The following is a 21,978-nucleotide window of genomic DNA, read 5'->3' on the forward strand; positions in this document are numbered from 1 at the left end:
GGATTATTATTATATAAAGTAATATATAGGAATTGCAGGGAATTCATGTGTGCTTCTCCATCCACCCTTCCAGTGCTGTCAGTGATGGGTAGAGCTGTAGATCTCAGCTTGTGGTCCCCTGAGGACAGCACAACCCTGTGTTTTGACCTAGTGAAGTGTAACGTCTGCTTGTCCTTCCTGATGTTTGCCCTCTCGTAGGTCCTTGATCACCATGCTGATTCACACTTGTTTCTTTCTTGCCTGCCTGCCTGTGGTGAGCCATGTCTGGGGTCATGCGGGACAAGGTAAGGAGCCTGCCTGCCCTCGCTCCGGGCAATTCCCTATGGTTTGGCTGTCATCAGGGTTAGCCCAGCCCTTGCTCAAGCCTTTCCCATTGGCAGCGGCACTGCACTTGAGGGATATTCCCAATCATGCACAGGATTTCAGGGGGATGCTATGTGCTGGTGTCTGTTGGTGAAGCTCCAAACAGCTTGTTCCTGCACACAGAGAGCAATGAGAGATCAGGGGGCCCATTTGAGGAGACTATCTTGATCCCTCCCCACCCTGTAAAGCCCATCCTCATCATTGGCAGCAGTTCAGCTCGCCGCTCCCACACATCAGGGATGCATTTCAGACTGTATAAGCAGTGAAGGGTGCTTATGTGATCTGGACCTTGAGAAATAGGAATAAAAAGGGTGTTGCTGCTGTTACCACATCGTGAATTGCTTTGGATGTATATGGTGATACATGGTGTAACATCTGGACAAGAAAGAACATGAGGCACATTCCTCCTGTAACATATAGCACTCCCATAGCACCATGGATGACCAGAAAATACCTATAGCTATGTTGAAGATGTTGAAGAACCACTTTTGTATTGTGTTTGAACCTTTCTGGAGAGGGGATGGCACTTCAGAGCTTGGATAGATGTGTCTCCATGCTGTGCATCTTTCACACCAGCCTTCACAGTTAAGACTGAGCTTAACTCCCTGTGAACCAAAGAGCAAGGTTAGAGCATCAAATAGCACACATCCAACACAGGGCAGGGAAACAGTGGAGCTTTCATGGCACTGGGATTCATTTGCATCCAGCACATAATGGTGCTTTAGAGGATGCTGTCCTTTCTGAGCTCTCTGGGGACATTTTTGCCTTTTTAGCTTCTGGGCTCCTAGAGTGATGGCCAAGGAGCTGGACCACGCTTGGCCAAAAGAAGACAGCTCCATGTTTAATCTAACCATGAATTCCCTTCATTGTTCCATGATCTTTTACCATTTCTCTTTGGCATCAGTCTGGGATTTGGCTTTGCCCCTCACCCCTCTTCCCAATGTTTTCTTTCTTCCCCTTCAGATTTGCCTGGGATGAGATGTGAATCTGAGCTTTGTTCTCCCAAAATAGTTATCTGCTTGTAGGGCAGCCCACAGGAAGTCTCTGCAAGGAAAGGTTAAGGCACAGATGTTGGGCTGAGACAAGCACGTCCTCACTTCCAGCTCCCGCTACTTTCCTGTGACTTCATGGCAAAGATGTCAGGAGATGTATGGACACGATGCAAGACCAGATTAGGGACTTCAGGAGCAACGCTTTGCCGGCACCACGCTGGGCACTCTGGGTCACCCTGGGTCACCCTAAGCTGTTTTCTTATCAATAATGGTAAAGGGAAAGAGATTGGTAACAACTACAGATGAGGGGGCATTTGAGCGCAGATGTTTATCAGTGCAGGCAAAGGTTTAGTGTGAGGTGTACCTGCCCGTGGGAGGGGGGTTGGAACTGGATGATCTTAAGGTCCTTTCCAACCCTAACTATTCTATGATGTGCTCGCTCATTGCAAATCAGGGCAGCCTGCTGGAAAGGCAGCTGTAGGTACTGTGTCAAGAAGGCGGGGAGGCAAATGTGCTGAGTTGCCATCCGCTACCCAGTCAAGTGAAGAAGTTTCATGTGGTGACAGCGGTACGAGGGTACAGCTGCATTTTACCGAGGAATCGTTGCTTCAGAGCGTGACACATGAGTTCAGACATTTAACAGCTATCTAATGAAGTCTGGAGATGAGAAGGGGATTTACTCTTTCTTCTTTTTGCCTCCTTGTCTCATATTATTTTTTTCCTTAGGATTTGTCATTTAGTTTACTGCTCCCTGCAGCAAAGTGGTCCAAGCTGGTGCCCGTGAGTTATGGGCCTGCCAGGAGCTGTTATTTACACTCTATCACATTTTCTTTCTTTCTAACCCAAGCAGGTCCTTGGAGATGCCTCTGAACTGATCTTTCTGCAGAACTTTGTGATCCATCACCTGGGGAATTCCTGTCTTCTCAGCAGCCCAAACCTAGTGAAAAGCCTCCCTGAGCCCTTGTATCTGTTCCTGCCCTCCCACTTCAGATGCTCACACTAAATACATCGCTGAAACAAACTATTCTGAATGAAAGCTCTCAGGAGAGTCCTCCAAGATGTGAGGGGTGCAGAGGAAGCCCTCACCTCTGTGCTAGGCTGCTTTCCTTGTTCACAGTGATCCCATTTCCATAGTGAGGCCCCATTTCCTCTTCACACAGGGTGGAGGCTGCAGATTTGCAGTGATTCACTGCAGGTTCATGGCAGAGATGCAGGGGAGCTGCAGGACCTGCTCTGCAGCAGCAGGGATGCTGAGGACTTGCATGGGATGGTGAAGGGTTTGATAGCGGAGCTGGCATCTGTGGTTTCTGGGGGCATATAGAAAGGGAGGAACTGCATCCGTAATAACAGCACAGACACTTCTCCTCCTCTGCAGGGTCAGGCCGGCTGAAACTCACTGTACTTTCAGAAGACAGGCTCCAGATGAAATGGAAAGAGACTGAAGGGAGCATCAGTGGCTACAAAGTTCGGGTAAAGCCCATGGCAGGTATGTGCTAATGTATTGGACATCAGGCCCAGCGGAGATTTTTATATGAGAGGGGGACTGAACTCCATCTTTGACTGGTGGACAATAGGATTTAAATAAGAGCATAATTTGGACCTTGAGGTTATAGAGATAAGGCAGTGGGAGTTATGCACTGGTTGGTCTGATTTCAAGTGTAGATCACCTACATCAAAACTTTCCACTGGGCTATACGTGCAGTACAGACACGAAGCCTTTCTGGCCACCACGACAGCAGTCCAAAATGCCACATCAGTGCGGGATTCATTCACAAGAGAGAGATGGAATTCAGCTCTCTTCATCCCAAGGGAAAGGCTTAGTCAGAAAGTGTTGCTTTTGGGACTGTGCAAGAAAAAAGATGTTGGAAAGCCCAGTGCCTGGTTCTTCTATGGGAGCTCTCAGTGATCCCGCTACCTGCAGGGACATGGGAAGGGAAGTCCTTGACCTAATTGTGTGGGGTTCACCCTAACTCCCTTTCCTGGCCAAACTCCAGCTCTCCTTGACTTTGGACACTGATGGTGATGGAAGGACGCAACGTGCCTTGGCAAGGAGCAGTGTGGTTGGAGGCAACCTTAGTCTCGGCTGGCATCCGGTTTCCAATCACTGCCGCCCTTCCAGCAGCTGGAGAAGGAGCTGCCAGGCAGGAGAGCGTGCGGCAGAGCTCCTGTGATCATCCACCCACTTTTAGCTCAGCCCCCACCTGTTTCCAAGCTGGAGCCGGAGGTTTCTCATTCCTTCCCTGCTCTTCCCTGAGCCTCAGAGAGTGATGAGCATCCCGGGAATGCAGGGAATCCCCACTTGGAGCACATGCCTGAGGCTTTCCCTCTTTTCTGGGTGGGGAGCTCCATCTCCAGCCCTAGGCATGAGCACAGGGATGACAGGTCAGAAACACATCCATCTCTATAATTTAAAGCGTGTGGACATTCCCTAATCGGAGGGGTTTGAATCTCTCCACTGGTTTTTTGCTCTGCAGAGCTCCCGCACTCCAACTGCTCACTGCCAACACAGAAATGCCCCAGTTTTGCCTGGTCAAGGCATTACAGACCCAGGGCAGGTCCCAGCACAGTGGGATTTGCAGGGACATCACAGGGAGAGTGGCTGCGATAAGGAAGATGAAACCCAAGTGCTGGTGATGACCTCTGGAGGCACCAAACCACTTCCTCACTTTGTCACATACAACCTCAAGCACATCACTTGGTTGGATGTCTTCATAAGCAATATATACTACCATTTGCCCAGTCTTTACCCTTTGAAGACCTGTTTTTCACTCAGCAATGCTGTAAGAATCTAACAAATGCTGGGTGGGAACTGTTTTTCCATTTTGGGCATGTATTATGGATTTAATGAAACCCCTCAATATTCTCAATTCTGGATTGGGAAAAATCAGAGCTCCACAACATTAAAACAAATGGGAGCTGACTGAGGTTCCTGGGCAGACATTCCCTGCATTTCAGCAGTGTTTTCACTACTGTCAGCTTAAATTTAAGCACTAACAAGCTCTGAACTGTGGCTTCATCCCACCCCAGGGGACTCGGAGCAAGAAGTCATGCTGAAAACCAAGACTCCCAAAGCCACAGTGGGGGGGCTGAGCCCTACCAAGGAATACACGCTGCAGGTCTACGTGCTCAACGGCTCCCAGGAAGCCCTGTTTGCCAAGAGGAAATTTGTGAGTAAGTAGAATGGGCCACAAGTTACCATTGAGAGAGCTCCTGAGGCCCTTGGAGAGGTGTCATGTGCAGAGTAGACTATGAAAGAGCCTGTTAATGCTTTGGTTGGAAGGTTAGAAAGGGAGGGATGATGAAGACGCAAGGGATGAGGAATGGACTGTGAAGCAGACCAGTCTATATCGATTCTTTCCCTGGTTTTGGTCTTACTGCAGTAGAGGAGCTCAAAAACGCCTCCCAGACTAGAAATAACCGAAGGAACTTGGGAGCTGCATCAGGAAAGAACCTCACCTCTTTGGGGAACCCAGCAGCTGAGCACAGTGGGGTGGCAGAGGCCACCCCACCACCCCTGAGCACAGTCTTGACGCAGCCAGGTGGGTGCACTGACAGCACACTGGGTTTAGGTGCCATGGTGTGTTTTCCCTGTTTTTACTTTAGAAACACAAATTATTTTTCATCATCGAAGATAATGGCAAGGACAAACTTTTGATGTGATCCTCCACTAATATTATTATTAACTTTATGTGTATGTTATTACTCTGTGTATGTTAACTACTAATATTAGCATTAACTCACGTACAGCCCCCTCAGAGGCATGAACAAAGATGGTCTCCTTTATCTAGCTATTTATTTGCATTAAGTCTGTAGGACTTTATCCTCTCTGAGCCCTCTACACCTCTGTCAAATGGGGCTTAAATCAGCCGATGAGGGGAGCAGGTTGCATGGGGATAACACACGAGGGACTGTGGGATGTTTCTCTTTGGAGCACAGCAAAGGACAGAGCTGAGAAGAAAAGGCAGAAGGGGATTCAGCCAAAGGGCTTGGGAGAAACAACAAGAAACCAGCCCAGTGTGGAGGGCAGTGCGACAGGAGCAACATCAACCCCAACAAAGTCATCCCAGCGCTCTCCTGCGAGCCCGGAGAGGGAATCTCTAGGGAAACTAAAACCCACAAAGGATTCATTGAGGAGAGGTGAGAAGGGTTTCAAACATGTCTTGCTCCTTCTTCCCTGCTGTTATCCTTCATGTTCATTGAATGCCAGCTTTCCATCCCTCTCTATCACCAGGGTTTTCAGTAGGACAGTGCTGCTGGTGGTGCTTTCAATTACCAGGTCATGCCTTGAGGAGCTGTCAGGAGTCACTGGAGAAGTCTGGAGCTCTGTAGAACATCACAGACTTTAAGGCAAACTGGAGCTAGGCCAAAAATTCCTTCCAGATGATTTCATTTATTGGTTTGCCACTATTCTCTCCCTTCCTGTTGCCACCTCCCCCTGCTTCTGACAGATCCACATAAGAGTCTGTATTCTTCAACAGACCCCCTCCAGCCATAGACCTTTCCAAGCCTTCTGAAGGGAAGGAGAAAATCATTGCCCGACCTGCTCCTCCTTCTGGACTTGTTCTTTGACTGATAACTGGATAACTGACCCATGATGATCCTTCAGATTCATCAGTTGAGACTATGACAAGGCAGATGGCTCAGAGCACTGTTGAAGTGGTGGGAATGGGACTAGCCAGAGCTTCCTCGTTTGTTCTCTTAACACCAATAGGAACCCATGGCTGTGAAAAAAGACAGGAGAGTGACCTTTCTGGAGCCCACTGAATAGATGGGATCATCCATTTCCCTTCCCCAAAGATGGAAATCTCCCGTCTGAAAAATACTCAAGGAAGATGCATTTGACCAGTGACATGTCCTGTCTTATCCCCTGCTAAGCTGCAGGCCTGGGGTGGGGAGAAAAGCAGGGCTTGAGTATCTGTGATGCCAGCAGGTTTTTACAGAGAGATTGGATTTAATATAAAGCCACGGAATAATTATAGCCCACAGGGGATGTTGTGATGGAATGGAATGAAGCAATCACCTGCAATTCCTGGAGACTTGGGCTACATAAAAGGAAAGCACTGGGCTGGGGCTGAGATGTAATGGAGCTGACAGTGAGCAGAGAGTAGTGCTTGAGTTAGGCACACACTTCCTGACAGCTTTAACCCATTCTTGGCAGGAATGCAGCTGCACATTCTTCCAATTCTTGGTACTGAGATGGGTTACCCTTTGCCATGTGGTTTTCCCAAGATGCTGGGATGCTTCAGGCTGACAGATGGTCCAATCCACCATCCAGAAGAGGCCTTATACTGCAGATTGGCTTTTTGTCTTAAAACTGAAGCTGGTTTTCCTCCTTTACGGTTGCTTCTCTCAACACCAAACCTTATCCCCTCCCAGGTTCCCAATTTCAGTGTGACACATCTGCAATGACTGATATTGTCCTGCTTGTGGATGGATCCTGGAGCATCGGACGCAACAATTTCAAGCTCATTAAGGAGTTTCTGAGCAATCTGATTTCCCCATTCACTATTGGCCAAGACAAGATAAGAGTAGGTAAGAGACTTTCCTGCTTCCTGACCTTGGGAAGTCCGTGTTTGACGGAGTTCCTGTTCCTGCGGTTATGTGCTTCCTTAAGGAGCTTTTATTCCTGTAGGCTGGGGTCCTGCTTGTCGCTCCTGAGAGCATCATCTGGTAGCAAGCTCTGGCCTCTAGTGGCTGCAAGCAATAGCTGCACAATGAGCAGAGCAACATCTGGGCAGCATCAGGCTGGGTGTTGATGCTGAGCTACATTTGGGATTTGCTGCCTGCCTTTGTGGAGGTGCTCAGCCTTCACAGCTCTGCATAGACAGATGCAGTGGCAATGCTGTGCTGGAGATGCTTTGTGCTCAGCCAAGAACAGTGATGCGTCCAGTTCTGAGTTTCTTCCCACTCCTTGCAGCTGACTAGTTTGACCCCAAATAACATTAAAACCTTAGACCATATAAAGTATTTCAGAGCATCACCACATAGGCAGGTACCACTGTACCCAGTCTGACGCATCACTCAATTGCCTGCACGACAAGGACCATGCAGAGAAGTGGAGATTTTATCTCCAAATCTGCTTGTCCCCACTCCCTTTCTTTATTTGTGACATCTTCCCATGGCAATCCTGACACCACATCCCCCAAGTGGGTCTCCTGTTGCAGCTTATCTTGGCTTGTGTGATGCTGATGGCTCTTGCCTTCCCCAGGGCTCTCCCAGTACAGCAGTGATCCCCGCACAGAGTGGGATCTGAGCACTTACTCTACAAGGGACCAGGTTCTGGATGCTGTGAGGAGTTTGCGGTACAAAGGAGGCAACACCTTTACAGGTAACTCCATCTCACAGGTCTCTGCTAAATGATGCATGTGGCTGCAATGGGGAAAGCTGTTCCCATGGGATGATGTTCTCCATGGGGACCAAGGCCATTGCAGGCAGAGAAAAGGATAACCATCCATCTCTGCTTCTCTCCAGGTCTGGCACTGACCCACGTCCTGGAGCAGAATCTGAAACCGGATGCTGGTGCCCGGCTGGAGGCTGAGAAGTTGGTGATACTCCTGACTGATGGAAAATCCCAGGATGATGCCAACCTGGCTGCTCAGACCTTGAAAAACCTGGGCATAGAGATATTTGCCATTGGTAAGGTCACAACCATCTCCAAGCTATAGGACAAGGGGGAATGGCTTTAACCTGCCAGAGGGGAGATTGAGATGAGCTCTTAGGCAGAAACTCTTCCCTGTGAGGGTGCTGAGGCGCTGGCACAGGGTGCCCAGAGAAGCTGTGGCTGCCCCATCCCTGGCAGTGTTCAAGGCCAGGTTGGACACAGGGGCTTGGAGCAAGCTGCTCCAGTGGAAGGTGTCCCTGCCCGTGGCAGGGGTTGGAGCTTGATGAGCTTTAAGGTCTCTTCCCACCCAAACCAGTCTGTGGTTCTGTGATAGGATGATACTTTTGATCTCTTTAAATCGAAGTTTACATTCCTTCATCTTTGATAAAAGCATCTTCAGGCTGTATGTTGTGGTTTAAGCCCAGGCCATAAATTAGAACCACGCAGTCTACTTCCCCCCCCACCTTTCTTCCTTCCGCTTCTGGAGGGACAGAGAGGAGAATCGAAAGAATGCAATTCCCACTGGTTGAGATAATAACAGTTTAATAACTAAGGTATAACACAAATCACTACTGCTACCACCAATAATAATAATGATAAAGGAAATAACAAGAGAAGAGAATATAACACCTCACCGACCGGTACCTCACCGCCACCCCGCAGAGTTCCAGCCCTTACGGGTGACTCTCAGTTCTACCTCCTGGGCATGATGTGCTGTGGTATGGAACACCTCTTTGGCTAGTTTGGGTCAGGTGTCCTGTCCCTGCTTCCTCCCGGCGCCTCCTCCTCCCTGGCAGAGCATGAGACTCACAAAGTCCTTGGTCAGGGTAAACGTTCTGACCAGTAACTGAAAACATCGGCTTTATCAGCATTATTCCCAGGCCGAAAGTCAAAACCACAGCGCTGCACCAGCTACTAAGAAGGAGAAAAACTGACTGCTGCTGCTGAACCCAGGACACTGTAAAACTAAGACAGAGAGCAGGACTTTATTACATTGTGACTAAGATGATAATGGACTAATTTATTCAGCACAGGTAGTGTCTTCAAAGGGTATTTTGTTTGCTTAGAAAACACAGTAATTCACAGGAGAGATTCCACACCTCTCATCTAAAGACATTTGTGAGCCTCAGAGACCTGTGCCATGAGAACAGCCAATTCTCAGCTATGGAATTAGGCGAGAGAACATTGTATTTGGGATGACAGGAGACCTCCTTTATAATTACTGCCTCTCACAACTTGCCATTTCTCTGAATAACGTTATCTGCTCTTCACTATCCAGCAGCAATAACGAGAGGCAAAATGGCCTTGAGCAGCTCTGTCCTTGATGAGTACAGGAGTCTGCTAGAGACAAATACATGAGCAATAAAGTTACATAGAAAACTCTCCTAAAATTACAATCCCCAGAACTTTAAGTGCTAATTTATGTTGAAAACACACAAGCAAGGGTTTATAGCGTAGGGCTCTGTAGCAATGGGATGGAGGCTAGCAAAGCTGGTAAGATAATGGTTTTGGGCTTCATAAACCAGGAGGGATGCTCATCTGGCAATGTTAGGGTAGCCTTGAGCCTAGCACTGGGAAGCAAAATAACTTGTATGCTGTAGAGTTTGGTCTGCAGAGGGTTAATGAGGATGGAGAGCAGAAGGAAGGGGATGCAGATGCTCTGTGAAGTTCTGTTAAATAAATGGTTTGCTTTTTGCTCACCCCTGACTCTCAAAACGCAGTGTGATGTTCTGAGGAACAGCAGACTCTGTGGGGAGTGCTGGCATCTCGTAAACATAAACTTGTTGTTTATTCGTCCACTCCTTCCCCTATTTATGCCACATGCCTCTTAGGGTGAAAAATATCTCCCTTCCTGCTAGCAAAGCCTGCAAGTGATGAAGAGGCACAAAAACAGGAGAAGGGTTCACTGGCCTGTCTCCAGGCCACACAAGATCTTCTGTGTGCACAGAACTGAAAGCCCTACCCAGGCTGAACTGAGGCTGTTGCTGCAGGAAAGCCAAAGGCTGTTCTCAGACACCTAGGTGGAGTGATGGAGAGGCTCTGCTTGGAGAGCAGGATGACAATGGACCTATCCTGCCCCTGAACAAGCCACACAGATGCAGGGCTGCTGTTCTCTGGGCGATGTTCTCAGTCTCATTCTCTGCTCTGGTTGCAGGGGTGAAGAACGCGGATGAGGCAGAGCTGAGGCAAGTGGCATCGGAGCCGCTGGAGCTCACTGTGTACAACGTGCTGGACTTCCCGCTACTGAGCTCGCTGGTTGGCAAACTCACCCAGGTCTTGTGCACCAGGATCAGAGAGAAGAGCAGCAGGGAAAACACAGGTGAAGGGAAACCTCCTCAGTGAGGGCTGAGCTTCCTTCTGCTCACCATCCACCTTCCTTGCCATCAGGGTTGACTCTTTCCCTCCGTCGGCTGTACCATCCTACTTTTCTCCTCCAGTGCTGATCTCCTTGCTCAGCCCTCTGGCTGCCTGACAGTGGTCCTTGCCACATCGATGTGTTGGCATTTCTTTTGTGATCGTAGTCTCCTACAAGCCCCTCTGGGTGCAATTCTTGCACTCTCAATCCACTGCTGGCTCCCCACTGTCTCTAGCACATCACATAGAGATGTTACCTGGTAGATGTTTCCACTCTGATGCCCTTGGTTTAGTTGCCTGCTTTTGGCCTATTGGCCAATACAAGCAACAGCCATTCCTAACAGGGGTTTGGATAACTCTGGGTGGATATAATCACTTAACAACTACCACTGTGGGAATGAAGGGACTTCTTTTCCCTCTTCCGTTATCATATGGTGTGAGAAATATGTTGTAACCATCTTCTTTTCTGATTTTCTTCCAACCAAGAGGAAGCAGAAAAAGCAAAAGAACTAATTTGAGAACATGTTGGGGAGTGTGTATGGAGGAAAAGTGGAGGTAGGGAGAGGTGATGCTAAAACATCTAGACACATTTATTTTCTCTACACTCTGAATGATGGATCTCCAAGGCATTTTCAAGTTAAACCCAGACAGCCCATTTCTTTCCTTTGCTGGAAAGCAGCTTGTATGATGAATAAGAGAGTGAAGAACCACACCAGATGCTAGCTTAGATCCTCAGGAGGAATATTGTGTACATATCTCTCTGCTCTAAGGTTGGCCTAAGGAGAATTAGAAAGTCTAATTTTCAAGCGTGCTTTTATTTGAATGCTCCGGAGATTCACCTGAACAAATTGATTCATCCTTATTAATTTGTGCATGTTTGGTATAATTAGACATTTTTCAAAGTGCAGATTAGGCTAAAGAAAAAATGGGCAGCTCAAAAAAATGAAACCAAAATAACTTGTGCTTGTTAATTTTGACCATTTTCATGATTTGTCAAAGCTGGGTCATCTTTTGGATACACGCAAAGATGCAGACTTGTGTTGAAAAAGTATTCCCAGCATCCAGCAGATACACAGCCTGTTCTCTGTGGAGTAGTTGTGTTCTCTGGATGCCCAGTTGTAAGATATTTGTTTGGAACAGTTCCTGTGCTCTATAGGGAAGGAGACACTAACACGGGTTGCAAATCATTGGTCGTATTTATGAGCTGGAAAGTACACTTGACATGAGAAGTCTGGGTATAAGGCAGTAACTGTGGTTTTAACTCCTAGGCAGCGCTGTGAAAGAGAGCCCTGTGAACTCAGGTCCCCAGCTGAGCCCAACTGACCTTAAAATATCAGCTGTGACCTCAAAGAGCATGCACTTGACGTGGAGTCCTCCTCTGAGACCACCAAAGAACTACCGGGTTGTGTATTATCCCTCTAAAGGTGGCATCCCCAAAGAGGTGAGAGACCTTGCTTTGGACACCTGCAGTATCATCCAGGTGGTGGCTGGGAATTTAGGCTTGAGTAGACAAAAAGATGAGACTGGAGATGTGGTTCTGGAGGGACATCAGCTAAAATGTGATCAGCTCATAGGATGACCAGACACAAGAGGAAATGGGATAAATATCTTGCTAGAAATAATGCAAGCCATGGCAGTGCTGGTTTTAATCTTATGAAGTGTTATCCGCTCCCTAAAACATCCGTTTTGGCCCAAAGGACTCAGGTGCACGGAGCTGTCTATGAATGCTCATCTGTGATAGATAATGACATAGAAAAGCAAATCCAGATTGCTGATGGATTTCCATTCAGAGAGCACAGTTACAGTCTTGTGATTGGTGTTTGCACAGATCCCAGCCTTAGGGGACAGGAATGCTTATTGCCTCTTAGCTGGCTATTCTGGGGAGATGCTAGCTTACACAAAATACAGAAGGCAACAAGACTTCTTGTTTCTGGGCACAGATCTGCCACAGAGAAGCCATACTTGCTAGGAAAGGCCAGTTCAGCCATTGCTTTGCTGAAGAGTGGCTAGAACATCCCTTTCCTGACAGCCTTTCTCTCTGCTTTCAGGTGATTTTAGATGGAGCAGTCTCCTCTTTGCAGCTTTCCAATCTGACCTCGCACACGGAGTATGTGGTGTCAGTGATTCCTGTTTATGATACAGTTGTTGGGGATGGGCTGAGAGGCGTCACCTCCACATGTAGGTCGTGAGTAGAGAGAATTATACTGCTGCATGTATGATAAGTGAACAAAGCTCTTTCCTTGCAGCCACCTCAGACTGGAGCCTGACGTTGGATTCTTCCTCCTTGCTCAAGTTCAATCTATCTACAGCTATCTCCATCTGTAGAGATGTTCAGAACTTGACCAGACAAGACCCTAAGCAACCTGCTCTTTGAGAAGCAAGTTGGACCAGAGACCTTCAGGGGTCCTTGCAAAGAAGACCGCTGATGTGGCAGTAACACCCCATGCTAGAAATACCTTGCAACCCCTTGCTGCCTTTTTATCCTTGGGTTAATCGAAGTGAATTGAACCTGTTCTCTGTAAAGTGGCTGCTCCACTGTGTTAGATGTGGGGTAGACGTCCACCAGCAGTAGCTGTTGCAAAGCCAGGTCTCCTCTGAGGTTTGAGCTGTCACAGACCTCACATTGAGGATATCTTTCTGCCTTGTTTCTCCATCAGTGCCTTTGTCTTCCCCTCGCTCCCTGCGCATCTCTGAGCTGAGCCACAACAGTATGAGGCTGAGCTGGAAGGCAGCCCAGGGAGCCACGCAGTACCTGGTGCTGTGCTCCGCAGCCCCTGATGGGGCAGAGGACTACACAACAGAGGTAGAGTTCATAAGAACAACAACAATATCATGTTTTCTGTGTCTGGGCTGTTCAGTTCTAGCTTTAACCTCTGTGAACTGGTATCATGTGTCACTGTTATTGCCAGCAACATCTTTCATGGAAGGGTTGTTTTTTATGGTGTATCTCAAAGGGGTATATAACGTGAGGGTTTCACATGGGAAATAAGGGTATAGGAGAGAACTGACTGTCTCATGGGGCCCTGGAAACCCAGGCACTGAACTCACTTCTTTGCAGCCCCAAATGTAATTGCTTTATCCTTGAGGCTGTACATAAATGCCTTTACTGTGCTTATCTTTAAATGTTAACTGAAAACTCATTGGGGTGGTATTGGCTGATCTCTAAGAGCAGACCCATGGCACTGCGTAAGGATGAAACAGCACTTGATGAATGGAAAACCCTTAAAACCATCTAAGAACCGTTTGCCATGTGTGTATATTAATGAATTAGCTGGAATACGTGTAGGCTGAAGATACGAAATCAAAATAAAGGGGGGAAACATTGCCTCTTTGACTTGGATTCCCATCCCTGAATGCACAGCAATGGGAGCAATCACAGGATGGTTTTCAAAACAGACCAATCAGTGTTGTCTTATTATTATTAATCTTAAACAGGGGAAGTTTAGATTGGATATACTGAAGAAATTCTTTACTGTGAGGGTGGTGAGGCACTGGAATGGTTTGCCCAGGGAGGTTGTGAATGCTCCATCCTTGGCGGTGTTCAAGGCCAGGTTGGATGAGGCCTTGGGTGGCATGGTTTAGTGTGAGGTGTCCCTGCCCATGGCAGGGGGGTTGGAACTGGATGATCTTAAGGTCCTTTCCAACCCGAACTATTCAATGATTCTATGATTCTAATACTTTTTATTAATTGTATTTATATTAGAACATTTCTGCAGTTACTCACAGCAAGAGCGCAATGCTCCAAGGCTATGGGATGTCTGCAAAACCAGCATTAAGATGCTCCCAGCCTCTCATACAACCGTTGTGTGCAGGCTCCTAAGTGTCTCTGGGGAGTGTTTCTAAGCGAGCAGAGAGCGGCAGGAGAGCTGTGGCCGAGCTGTGTTAGCGGCAGGTGGCAGCAACCCGGCTGCGATGGGTCTGCTTGCAGCAGGCAGCTCTGCTTCTTCTCCATGTGTCTGAGCAAAGTGGGACCGCATCCCTCGTGTGCCTCTCTATCCAACCCAGAATAGATAGCAGCGGTTTTGTATGAGACTTGCATGTCTATGCAAGATCAGGGTAGGAGAATCATAGAATCATAAAATCGGAATAGTTTGGGTTGGAAGGGACCTTCAAAGCTCATCTAGTCCAACTCCCTGCAATGAGCAGGGGCATCTTCAACTCAGAAGATGTTACAGAACCCCATCCAGCCTGGCCTTGCCTGGCTCCAGGGATGGTGCATCCACCAGCTCTCTGGACCACCTGAATATAGGAACCACCTTCACTGTAAATTGTGTATTTTACCACTCTCATTACAAAAAGTTTTTCCTTATGTTCAGCCTGAATCTCCCCTCTTTTAGTTTAAAAGGTGATATATACCTCAATATGTCCCTTGGGAAAAGGCAGAGCACTGACCACTGTAGATCACCTACTCAAGTGGTGAAGTCCTAGGGTTGAGAAGTCCCTTAGTATTACCTTGTTGCTGTAATAACTTGGTCTATTGAGGGCATTGGCAGGTGCCCTAGAGCTGAAAGGTACCCAAACCATCTCTCTGTTAACAGGTGAAGGTGTCCCAGCCTGAGGTCCTGCTGGATGGGCTGTCTCCCAGCACGGAGTACTCCATCGCAGTGTATGTGTTGTATGGGGAGGATGCGAGTGATCCAGCCAGCATCCAGGAAACCACCCGTAAGTGCTGCTGCTGCTTCCTGAGTTGTTATTAAACACTTAAGGCAGGAAAGACATGCTAAATGAGTGCTTCCCGTATTGTGCATGTGGCTTGTGAACACGCTGCCTCTTCCCTGCCTCATCTTAAGCGGATATTGGTCCCTGGGGGGATCTTTAGTTACATGGTGAGCTGTGGGAAAGGAATGATTTTCCCTTGGTTAAAAAAGACTCCTGAAAAAGCTGTTCCCTGAGGTCTTTGCTGTCTGGGGAGGAAAAGGGAATTATGTGGCTGTGTTTTCACCTAAAGCCCAGGCAGCCTTTCATGTCACCCCAGAGGCATGTGCAGTAACAACATAAATATACTTCCCTGCACAGTGAATTAGTCTCTTAACTCAAGGTGGGATCATCGATGAGCAGGAGGCAGCCAATAGCATTGTCACTGTGCAGCCTGTGAAACCTCGGAATGCTGTCACTAACTGTTGTTGCAGTGGCCTTGAGTCCTCCCAGGTACCTGAGCTTCTCAGAGCTGAGCCACGCATCCGTTCGGGTCAGTTGGGAGGCTGCGTCTCCGGCTGTGAAAGTTCACCACGTCAGCTATGTTTCTAGCAGAGGGAGCAATGCTGCGGAGGTGAGCCCTCAGGGGGCTGGTGGAAGGAAAACTGGGAGGTCGCATAGTGCCTTGTTCTCCTTCAGCTGCATGGTTCAGAGAGACTGCGTTTTCTGCTGGCAGTGGTTAAACTCTGAAATAGGCACTTTCAATGGTGCTGCCATCCATGTGCTAATCCCTCTGCAGCTGTACCCACGTTCCTCTCCGTATCATAGAATGGTTTGGGTTGGAAAGCACCTTTAAAGGTCATTTAGTCCGGAAGTCCTGCAATAAGCAGGAACATCTTCAACTATATCAGGATGCTCAGACCTCCACCCAACCCAACCTTGAATGTTCTCAAGGATGGGTCATTTATCACTTCTCTGAGCAATCTGTGCCAGTGCGTCATCACCCTCATTGTCAAAAATTCTTCCTTATATTTAGTTTGAATCTGCTCTCTTTTAGTTTAAAACTCTTACCCCTTGTCCTATCGCAGTAGGCCCTAAAAAGTCTGTCCGCATCTTTCTTATAAGCCCTCTTTAAGTATCAAAAGGCTGCAATAAGATCTCCCCAGAGCCTCCTCTTCTCCAGGCTGAACAAGCCCAACTGTCCCACCCCATTTCATACAATACTCACACAACTCCTCCACTGCAGGTCGAGGTTCCTGGCACTGCAACATCCACTGTCCTGAGTCCTTTGTCCTCCCTCACCCAATACTTCATCAGTGTCAGATCTACGTATGATGAAGGGGACTCCTTTCCAATTACTGGCAATGTTACCACCTGTAAGTAGGGAAGGGAAATGCTTTTGGTCTCAGTAAAAGGTGACAAAATTTGCTTGTGTGTGTCTGAACAGGAATGTTCTGAAGGCCAGTCCCAGCAGGTCATGGCCAAAACCCTTGCACAAACCCCAGATGACTCTCGTTCTTTGCATGTGGAGAATATCCAACTGTGTTATGTTTAAAACGAGGTGGAAGGAATAAAGGAAGGAAGCAAAGAGTGATGTATCACTAACCTCTGTGTCCTTGAGAGCCCTCCTAGCCTTCTCTGCTTTATAACATCAGCGTGATAACGTGCCTTCTCCTCAAATGAGATAATCCTTCTTAATTAGGGGTTTAAAAATAATTTATCCCTCTCTGTCCCGATGGCTGCTGTCATATGGGTGTGTAGAAGTGAAAGACAGGCTGCTCTCAGACATCTGCCCTGTTGATGCTTTCCTCCCCAACCATCTGCTCCCCACCTTGGCTCTGACAAGGCGCTGTCAGTGCCCACGCTCCAGCTCCTTTTCCTCCTGCATCCCTCAGTAAAGGTCCCCCCGCCGCGGGCCCTGAAGGTTACCGAGCTCTCTGGGAACAGCCTCCGACTGCAATGGGAAGCTGTCGCTGCCTCCGATGTGGTTGTCTATCAGATCAAATGGAGCACGGCCAGTGGAGAGAAGCCTCAGGAGGTATGGACCCACACACAGTGCTGGGGAGGCTGAGTGGGCTTTGTGCTTGCTTGATGGCTCTGAACCCAACTGGGTGACATCGGGTGGTGTAAAGCTATCCAGGTTAATGCACTCAAGCAGTTAAACAGTTCATCACCCAGTTAAAGGAGCCTATGGAATAAGACAGGCTCTGTCCCAGGTCTGACACTGTTCAGTGGAGCAGTCACCTTGAGTGCTGGAAGCACGAGGGACAGGGCGACAGAGCCCTATAGGCTCTTGGAAGATTGCAGAAGAGTTCTGGAAAATCTCAAGGATGAAATTCAATAGGGACAAGCAGAAAGTATTGAGCTTAGGCAGGAATAATTAACTGCAGGTATACAGGATGTAGAACAAATTGCTAAGAAGCAGTTTGGTAGAAAAAGATCTGGGGTTGCAGAGGATCGACAGCCCACAATGTCAAGGAGCCGTGGAAAAGTCAAAGATGATACTCAAGTATTTAAAGCTGGCCTCTAAGACAGGAGAAGCAACTTCTGCTTTCCTCAGTGCTGGTAAGCACTTTTTGGATACTGGTCCTCAAGAAGGATGAGGTCCAAGTGAGGAGCATGCAGAATGACCAGGGACAGAGCTAGTACAGGGAGAGCAGGGATGGACAAGGGGACTTCTTCCATCTCAAGCCTCTGTTTTCAGTATGAGTGCAAACAGAAGTTTAAATGATGGTTTAAGTACACAAGCCTCTCATGCAATGCTTCCCACTTGGGCTGGAATAGGGGTGTACTGAGGCTTCTGTCCTCAGCATACCTAAAAGATGGGAACCGAGCAAAAGGATTTCATGCTCCAGGCAGGTTGACTGCCTTGTGTCAGAGCACTGCATTGTGGCACTGAAGCAGCTGCTGACTATACCTGAGTTGCAATGCATGGGTATCTTCTCTGCATTAATAAGGGCTGGAATTTTGCCTTTGCTTTGATGTGCATCCCCCAACAGTAGACTTTGTCCTCGAGGCCCAGTGCTAACTCATTTGTGCCTACGGGTAATGTGTGAGCCAGACACTTGGATGGCATGGACTAGCTTGGGGATGCCTGGGAGCTTGACTGACTCATTTCTTCCCCTGCTGCAGCTCTCCATTGCTGGAAATGTGGCAACTGCTGTTCTGCCAGGCTTGCAGAAGAACACTGACTATAAAATATCCATCTGGGCCTATTACAAAGATGGTGCTCGAAGTGACACCGTTTCCGTGCAGCACAGGACCAGTAAGTGACCAGTGCTTGGTATCCACAGCCTAAGGGTAATAAAGAGGGCACAAGATGCCTCAGAACCCATCACAGACCACAAATCTGATTATCTCCAGCTCTGAAAACCTGAAGCTGAATGTCTGAAAAGGGCTAGAGATATTTAGCCTTCTGTCTCAGTGTTCTGAATTGGTCCTGACAAAAGGCTGGGCAAATACAAGCAGGCTGGTGCCTCTTGCAGGCATCTGACACCCTTGCAATGTGTTTCGTGTAGAATACATTGCTTTCCCCTCCTTCTTTCTGTGTAGTGCACTGATGCAAATGAATTGGCTTTCTGCAGGGTGTTCAGCTGAACGTGTCACTGTGCTGCATGATGAATGTCTCCTGTTAGTAAAATATTGTCTCTTAAGGAGGGTGAGGGTTTCTCCAGCTACGTCATTGCTGAGCTGTGCTTCATCTGAGGGCACTTACACAAATGAGAGAGAATCCTGCGGCAGACTCTGGATTGGAAGCATTATCTAAACCTTGCTTTGTACAGGCAGGATGTGAGGGTAAAAAGTAGCACTCGCAGAGGTCCCCTTAATTAATATTGCCTCTATAATGGCTTTGTTGGCACTGAATGGAATCCATTCACTGTGAATGGAATACAATTTATTCAACAGCAGCAGACTTCCCCTCCTCCATCTCTCAGCTCTCAACCTCCTTTGCAGAATAAACTCATTTAGGCTGGTGCTGAGCTGATGAAGCGCAGAATAAATGGCAATCTGGAAATGAGAAGCTCGGGTTTTATTAATAATGAGGAATAATAGCATTGCTTTACAGAAGGCCACCTCAAGCAAGTACTTAGGAGCTGCATACTGGTGTAAAAAACAGAAAAGAGGAAGCATCCTACAGGTGTATAATGGCAAAGGGACAGTTAGAGCTGTTCAGAGGCTTTGGAAAATGAATGGCTGTTTCAAGCCATGAATTACAAATGCTAGAGTTGCTCCCTCAGCCCACTGCAAATGACACGTGATGGTGCCCTTCCAGGCACATTTGAACAAGCCAGTCCTTGACCGTGTTGGCACCCCGGTGGGACATGGAAAGCAATTTGACTTCTGCTTGTCAGCTGCTGTCCTTGTTCAGGAACAAGGATGCCTTGGGGATGTCAGACTTTGCCTTGCTGCGTGAAGAAAGCAAAGGGCTCACAGGAATCAGATTTGAGGATTTCCAGCCCTAGCTATTCTAAGATGCTCTGGGCACCCAATAGAATCAGTGCCAGTCCCCAGGGCCAATATTTGCATTTACAATCGATGTCTTTGATGACGATCCTTTGGTTTTAATGTTTAAAGTAAGAAGTGTCCACAGGAGAGGAGTGGCACAGGAAAAGGGATGGCTGATGGTTTCCAGGTGGCAGTGCTGACCTTGGGCACTTGTGGATGTCAGTGAGTTGTTTAGGCTTGTGCAATGGATGTATGGGAAGATGTGGCACTAGGCAGGACTCTGGGAAATTCTGGGATATGGTTATACTTCAATCCTTACTGTTTTGGGCAAAACCTACTATCTTTAGTGTGAAGAAAGAAACAGATATTGGATGGGAACTGATGGTCAAACTGAGTTCAGCCACACTGACTGACTTTGCACTGAAGTGGATTACAAAGAGCTTATGTGCCCCATGCCTCTAGCTAAGCTATGCCAGCAGCAGCTCCAGCTTGGGGCTGATAAACGTCTTCAATTTTATCCAGCTCCTCAATGAGCTCTTCCTAGCACAGCATACATCACAAATAAAAGGGATTGAAATGTGGGAAAGAAGCTTCGACCCGTGGCGGCGAGGGGAAAACATGCCCTATATAACCACTGCAGATGAGTGTGTGATGGAGTGGACTCCAGGGTTTTACCCTTATCTGAAAATGTGCCTGTGATGCTGGTTAGACCCGAGAGCAAGCAGGATTCCTCCTATGGAAGGTTCAAGAGGTAACAGAAGACACAGATGGTGTCCTCTGTGTCAGAGAGGCTTCTATCCTCCTGGGCAGCTTCAGGAGGTGACCTTTCCACAGCTGTCAGATCCATGCCATCAACTCCTGCCAGGCCTGGGGGCTTTCCAGAATAAACCCATCTCAGAAGACTTTCCCTAACTTTCCCTTTAAACTTCACTTAGAGTCCTCCCTTACCTCGGCTGAAGGAAACAGCCGGTGCAGCCAGCAAAGATGCGGACGTGTGGTGCAGCACTAGTAACAGTGCTGTTGTAGTCATTTTGCCTCCCATACTTGTTTTCCTCTCCACTTTACCTTGAGGTGATGCCCAGCAACAGCCCCAGCCTGATTCAGCTGCTAGCAGTCCTTAGCTTAAGGAAAAGTAAGCTCATTTTATACAGAAAAGGGAAGAAGATCGATGAAGATGCAAATGATCTTCATTCAACCTGTGCTCTCAGGTCACCCTACACTTTGCTGGGTGGGCAGAAGAGCCTTACAGGTAAAACTGCAGTAAGAAATCGCACAGCCTGCGTGTGTGTCTTTGACTGTCTCTAGGGCTCATCCATCATTTTTAGTCTCTTCTGAGGAAAATGATCCTTTTTCTCTGTCTAAGACTTCTGTGGTAATTAAGATTGCTCTGGATGCCCTCCTCAGGGTTGTGGGATGAGCAAACTGTTGTGTGCTGGCTGCTTTGGTGCTTCTTTAGCATAATTGTAAACCAGAATGGAAAATATGGAAAATACTAGAAATTATGATGGATTAACTTTGTTGTGTGATCCAGGTTGAACTGGCAATAAAACTGTTGCAGTTTGGGTCTTTATGAAGGGTATCCATTGGTGTTTGTCTGGGAAAGGAAAGGAGAAAGAAAAAGGTAAAGGGAAAGGAAAGCAAAAAGAAAGGGAAAGGGAAAGGAAAGGGAAGGAAAAGGATCTTTTTGTCATACTTCCAGGACTCTTAGGCTTTGAATTGCTGAATGCTTGAGTTGTACTGTGCTGTACTTGGGCAAAGCGCATCCCTCCAGAATTGGTTTCTCTCTTGCCTGGTCCCCAAGGTGACAGCTTCTGCTCTGAGCATGGGTTAACTGCATAGCAGAGCACTGAAGTGTTCAGAAATAGGCTTGGAAGCAAGCGCTGATGGCCGTATAGATAGGCGTTAATACCTGCCTTTAATGCTGTTCATCTTTAATTCCCATTGCAGATTCCCGGAGCCCACCCACCAACCTCTTCATTGACTCTGAGACCCCCACCAGCCTCCAGGTCCACTGGACCCCCCCCGACGGCCGCATACAGCACTACAAAATCACCTACCACCCTGTGTCTGATGCTGGTGCTCAGCAAACTGTGAGTTTCCCGCTCCTTTGTACATGACAGGCTCCGGACCAGAGGGACAAGGAGACAATTTCATGCCAGGGGAACTCTGCTCACTCCAGTAGGGTTTCCCTTAAGGATGGTGGGTTTGCAGGGCTACAGAACCAAATCTCTTCCTCTGAATTGCTGATGTGTTGCTTTGTGGAGAGATCCTCCAGAATTCCTTGTGATTAAGATATTTGTGTCCATCAAAGCTGCTGATAACACAGCTTTCCTTCCTCCCTGAACTGGGATGGGGGATTCTTGAAGGCAGAGGAGTAGAGGATAAGCCTACTGCCCCTCTGACTTAGGGAGGATAAATACTAACCTTTTCAAACTCAGATTTTTCCATTCAGACTACCATGTTATGAGCTGCTTCTGCTGCATTTACACTGTGAATATTGGGATCTTTATATAGGGAACGTTCTTCCCCTGGACACAGCTTGTCCAATGGCAATGCATAGCCAGGCTTCCTTGGCTTGCTCTCAGC

At 47.8% G+C, this 21,978-nt stretch overlaps 1 protein-coding gene across 1 annotated transcript in view; it reads left to right on the plus strand.

Moving 5' to 3' along the window:
* Positions 1-211: 211 nt before the first annotated feature.
* The window catches only part of COL20A1 (collagen type XX alpha 1 chain), a gene marked incomplete at both ends in the record, with an annotated part of 43,870 nt that continues 22,103 nt past the window's right edge, over positions 212-21,978 (plus strand). The window contains 18 exons of the mRNA XM_080628140.1: positions 212-284; positions 2,731-2,841; positions 4,383-4,526; positions 4,736-4,894; positions 5,292-5,492; positions 6,732-6,887; positions 7,564-7,683; positions 7,827-7,991; positions 10,112-10,276; positions 11,580-11,752; positions 12,360-12,489; positions 12,969-13,114; positions 14,850-14,973; positions 15,441-15,580; positions 16,193-16,322; positions 16,842-16,984; positions 18,079-18,211; positions 21,340-21,482. Of these exons, the coding sequence (XP_080484266.1) occupies positions 212-284; positions 2,731-2,841; positions 4,383-4,526; positions 4,736-4,894; positions 5,292-5,492; positions 6,732-6,887; positions 7,564-7,683; positions 7,827-7,991; positions 10,112-10,276; positions 11,580-11,752; positions 12,360-12,489; positions 12,969-13,114; positions 14,850-14,973; positions 15,441-15,580; positions 16,193-16,322; positions 16,842-16,984; positions 18,079-18,211; positions 21,340-21,482 (2,556 nt within the window). The remainder of the gene's footprint in view (positions 285-2,730; positions 2,842-4,382; positions 4,527-4,735; positions 4,895-5,291; positions 5,493-6,731; positions 6,888-7,563; positions 7,684-7,826; positions 7,992-10,111; positions 10,277-11,579; positions 11,753-12,359; positions 12,490-12,968; positions 13,115-14,849; positions 14,974-15,440; positions 15,581-16,192; positions 16,323-16,841; positions 16,985-18,078; positions 18,212-21,339; positions 21,483-21,978) is intronic.

This window comes from Psittacula echo (assembly GCF_963264785.1).
Source record: "Psittacula echo genome assembly, chromosome: 12".
NCBI classification, from domain to species: Eukaryota; Metazoa; Chordata; class Aves; order Psittaciformes; family Psittacidae; genus Psittacula; species Psittacula echo.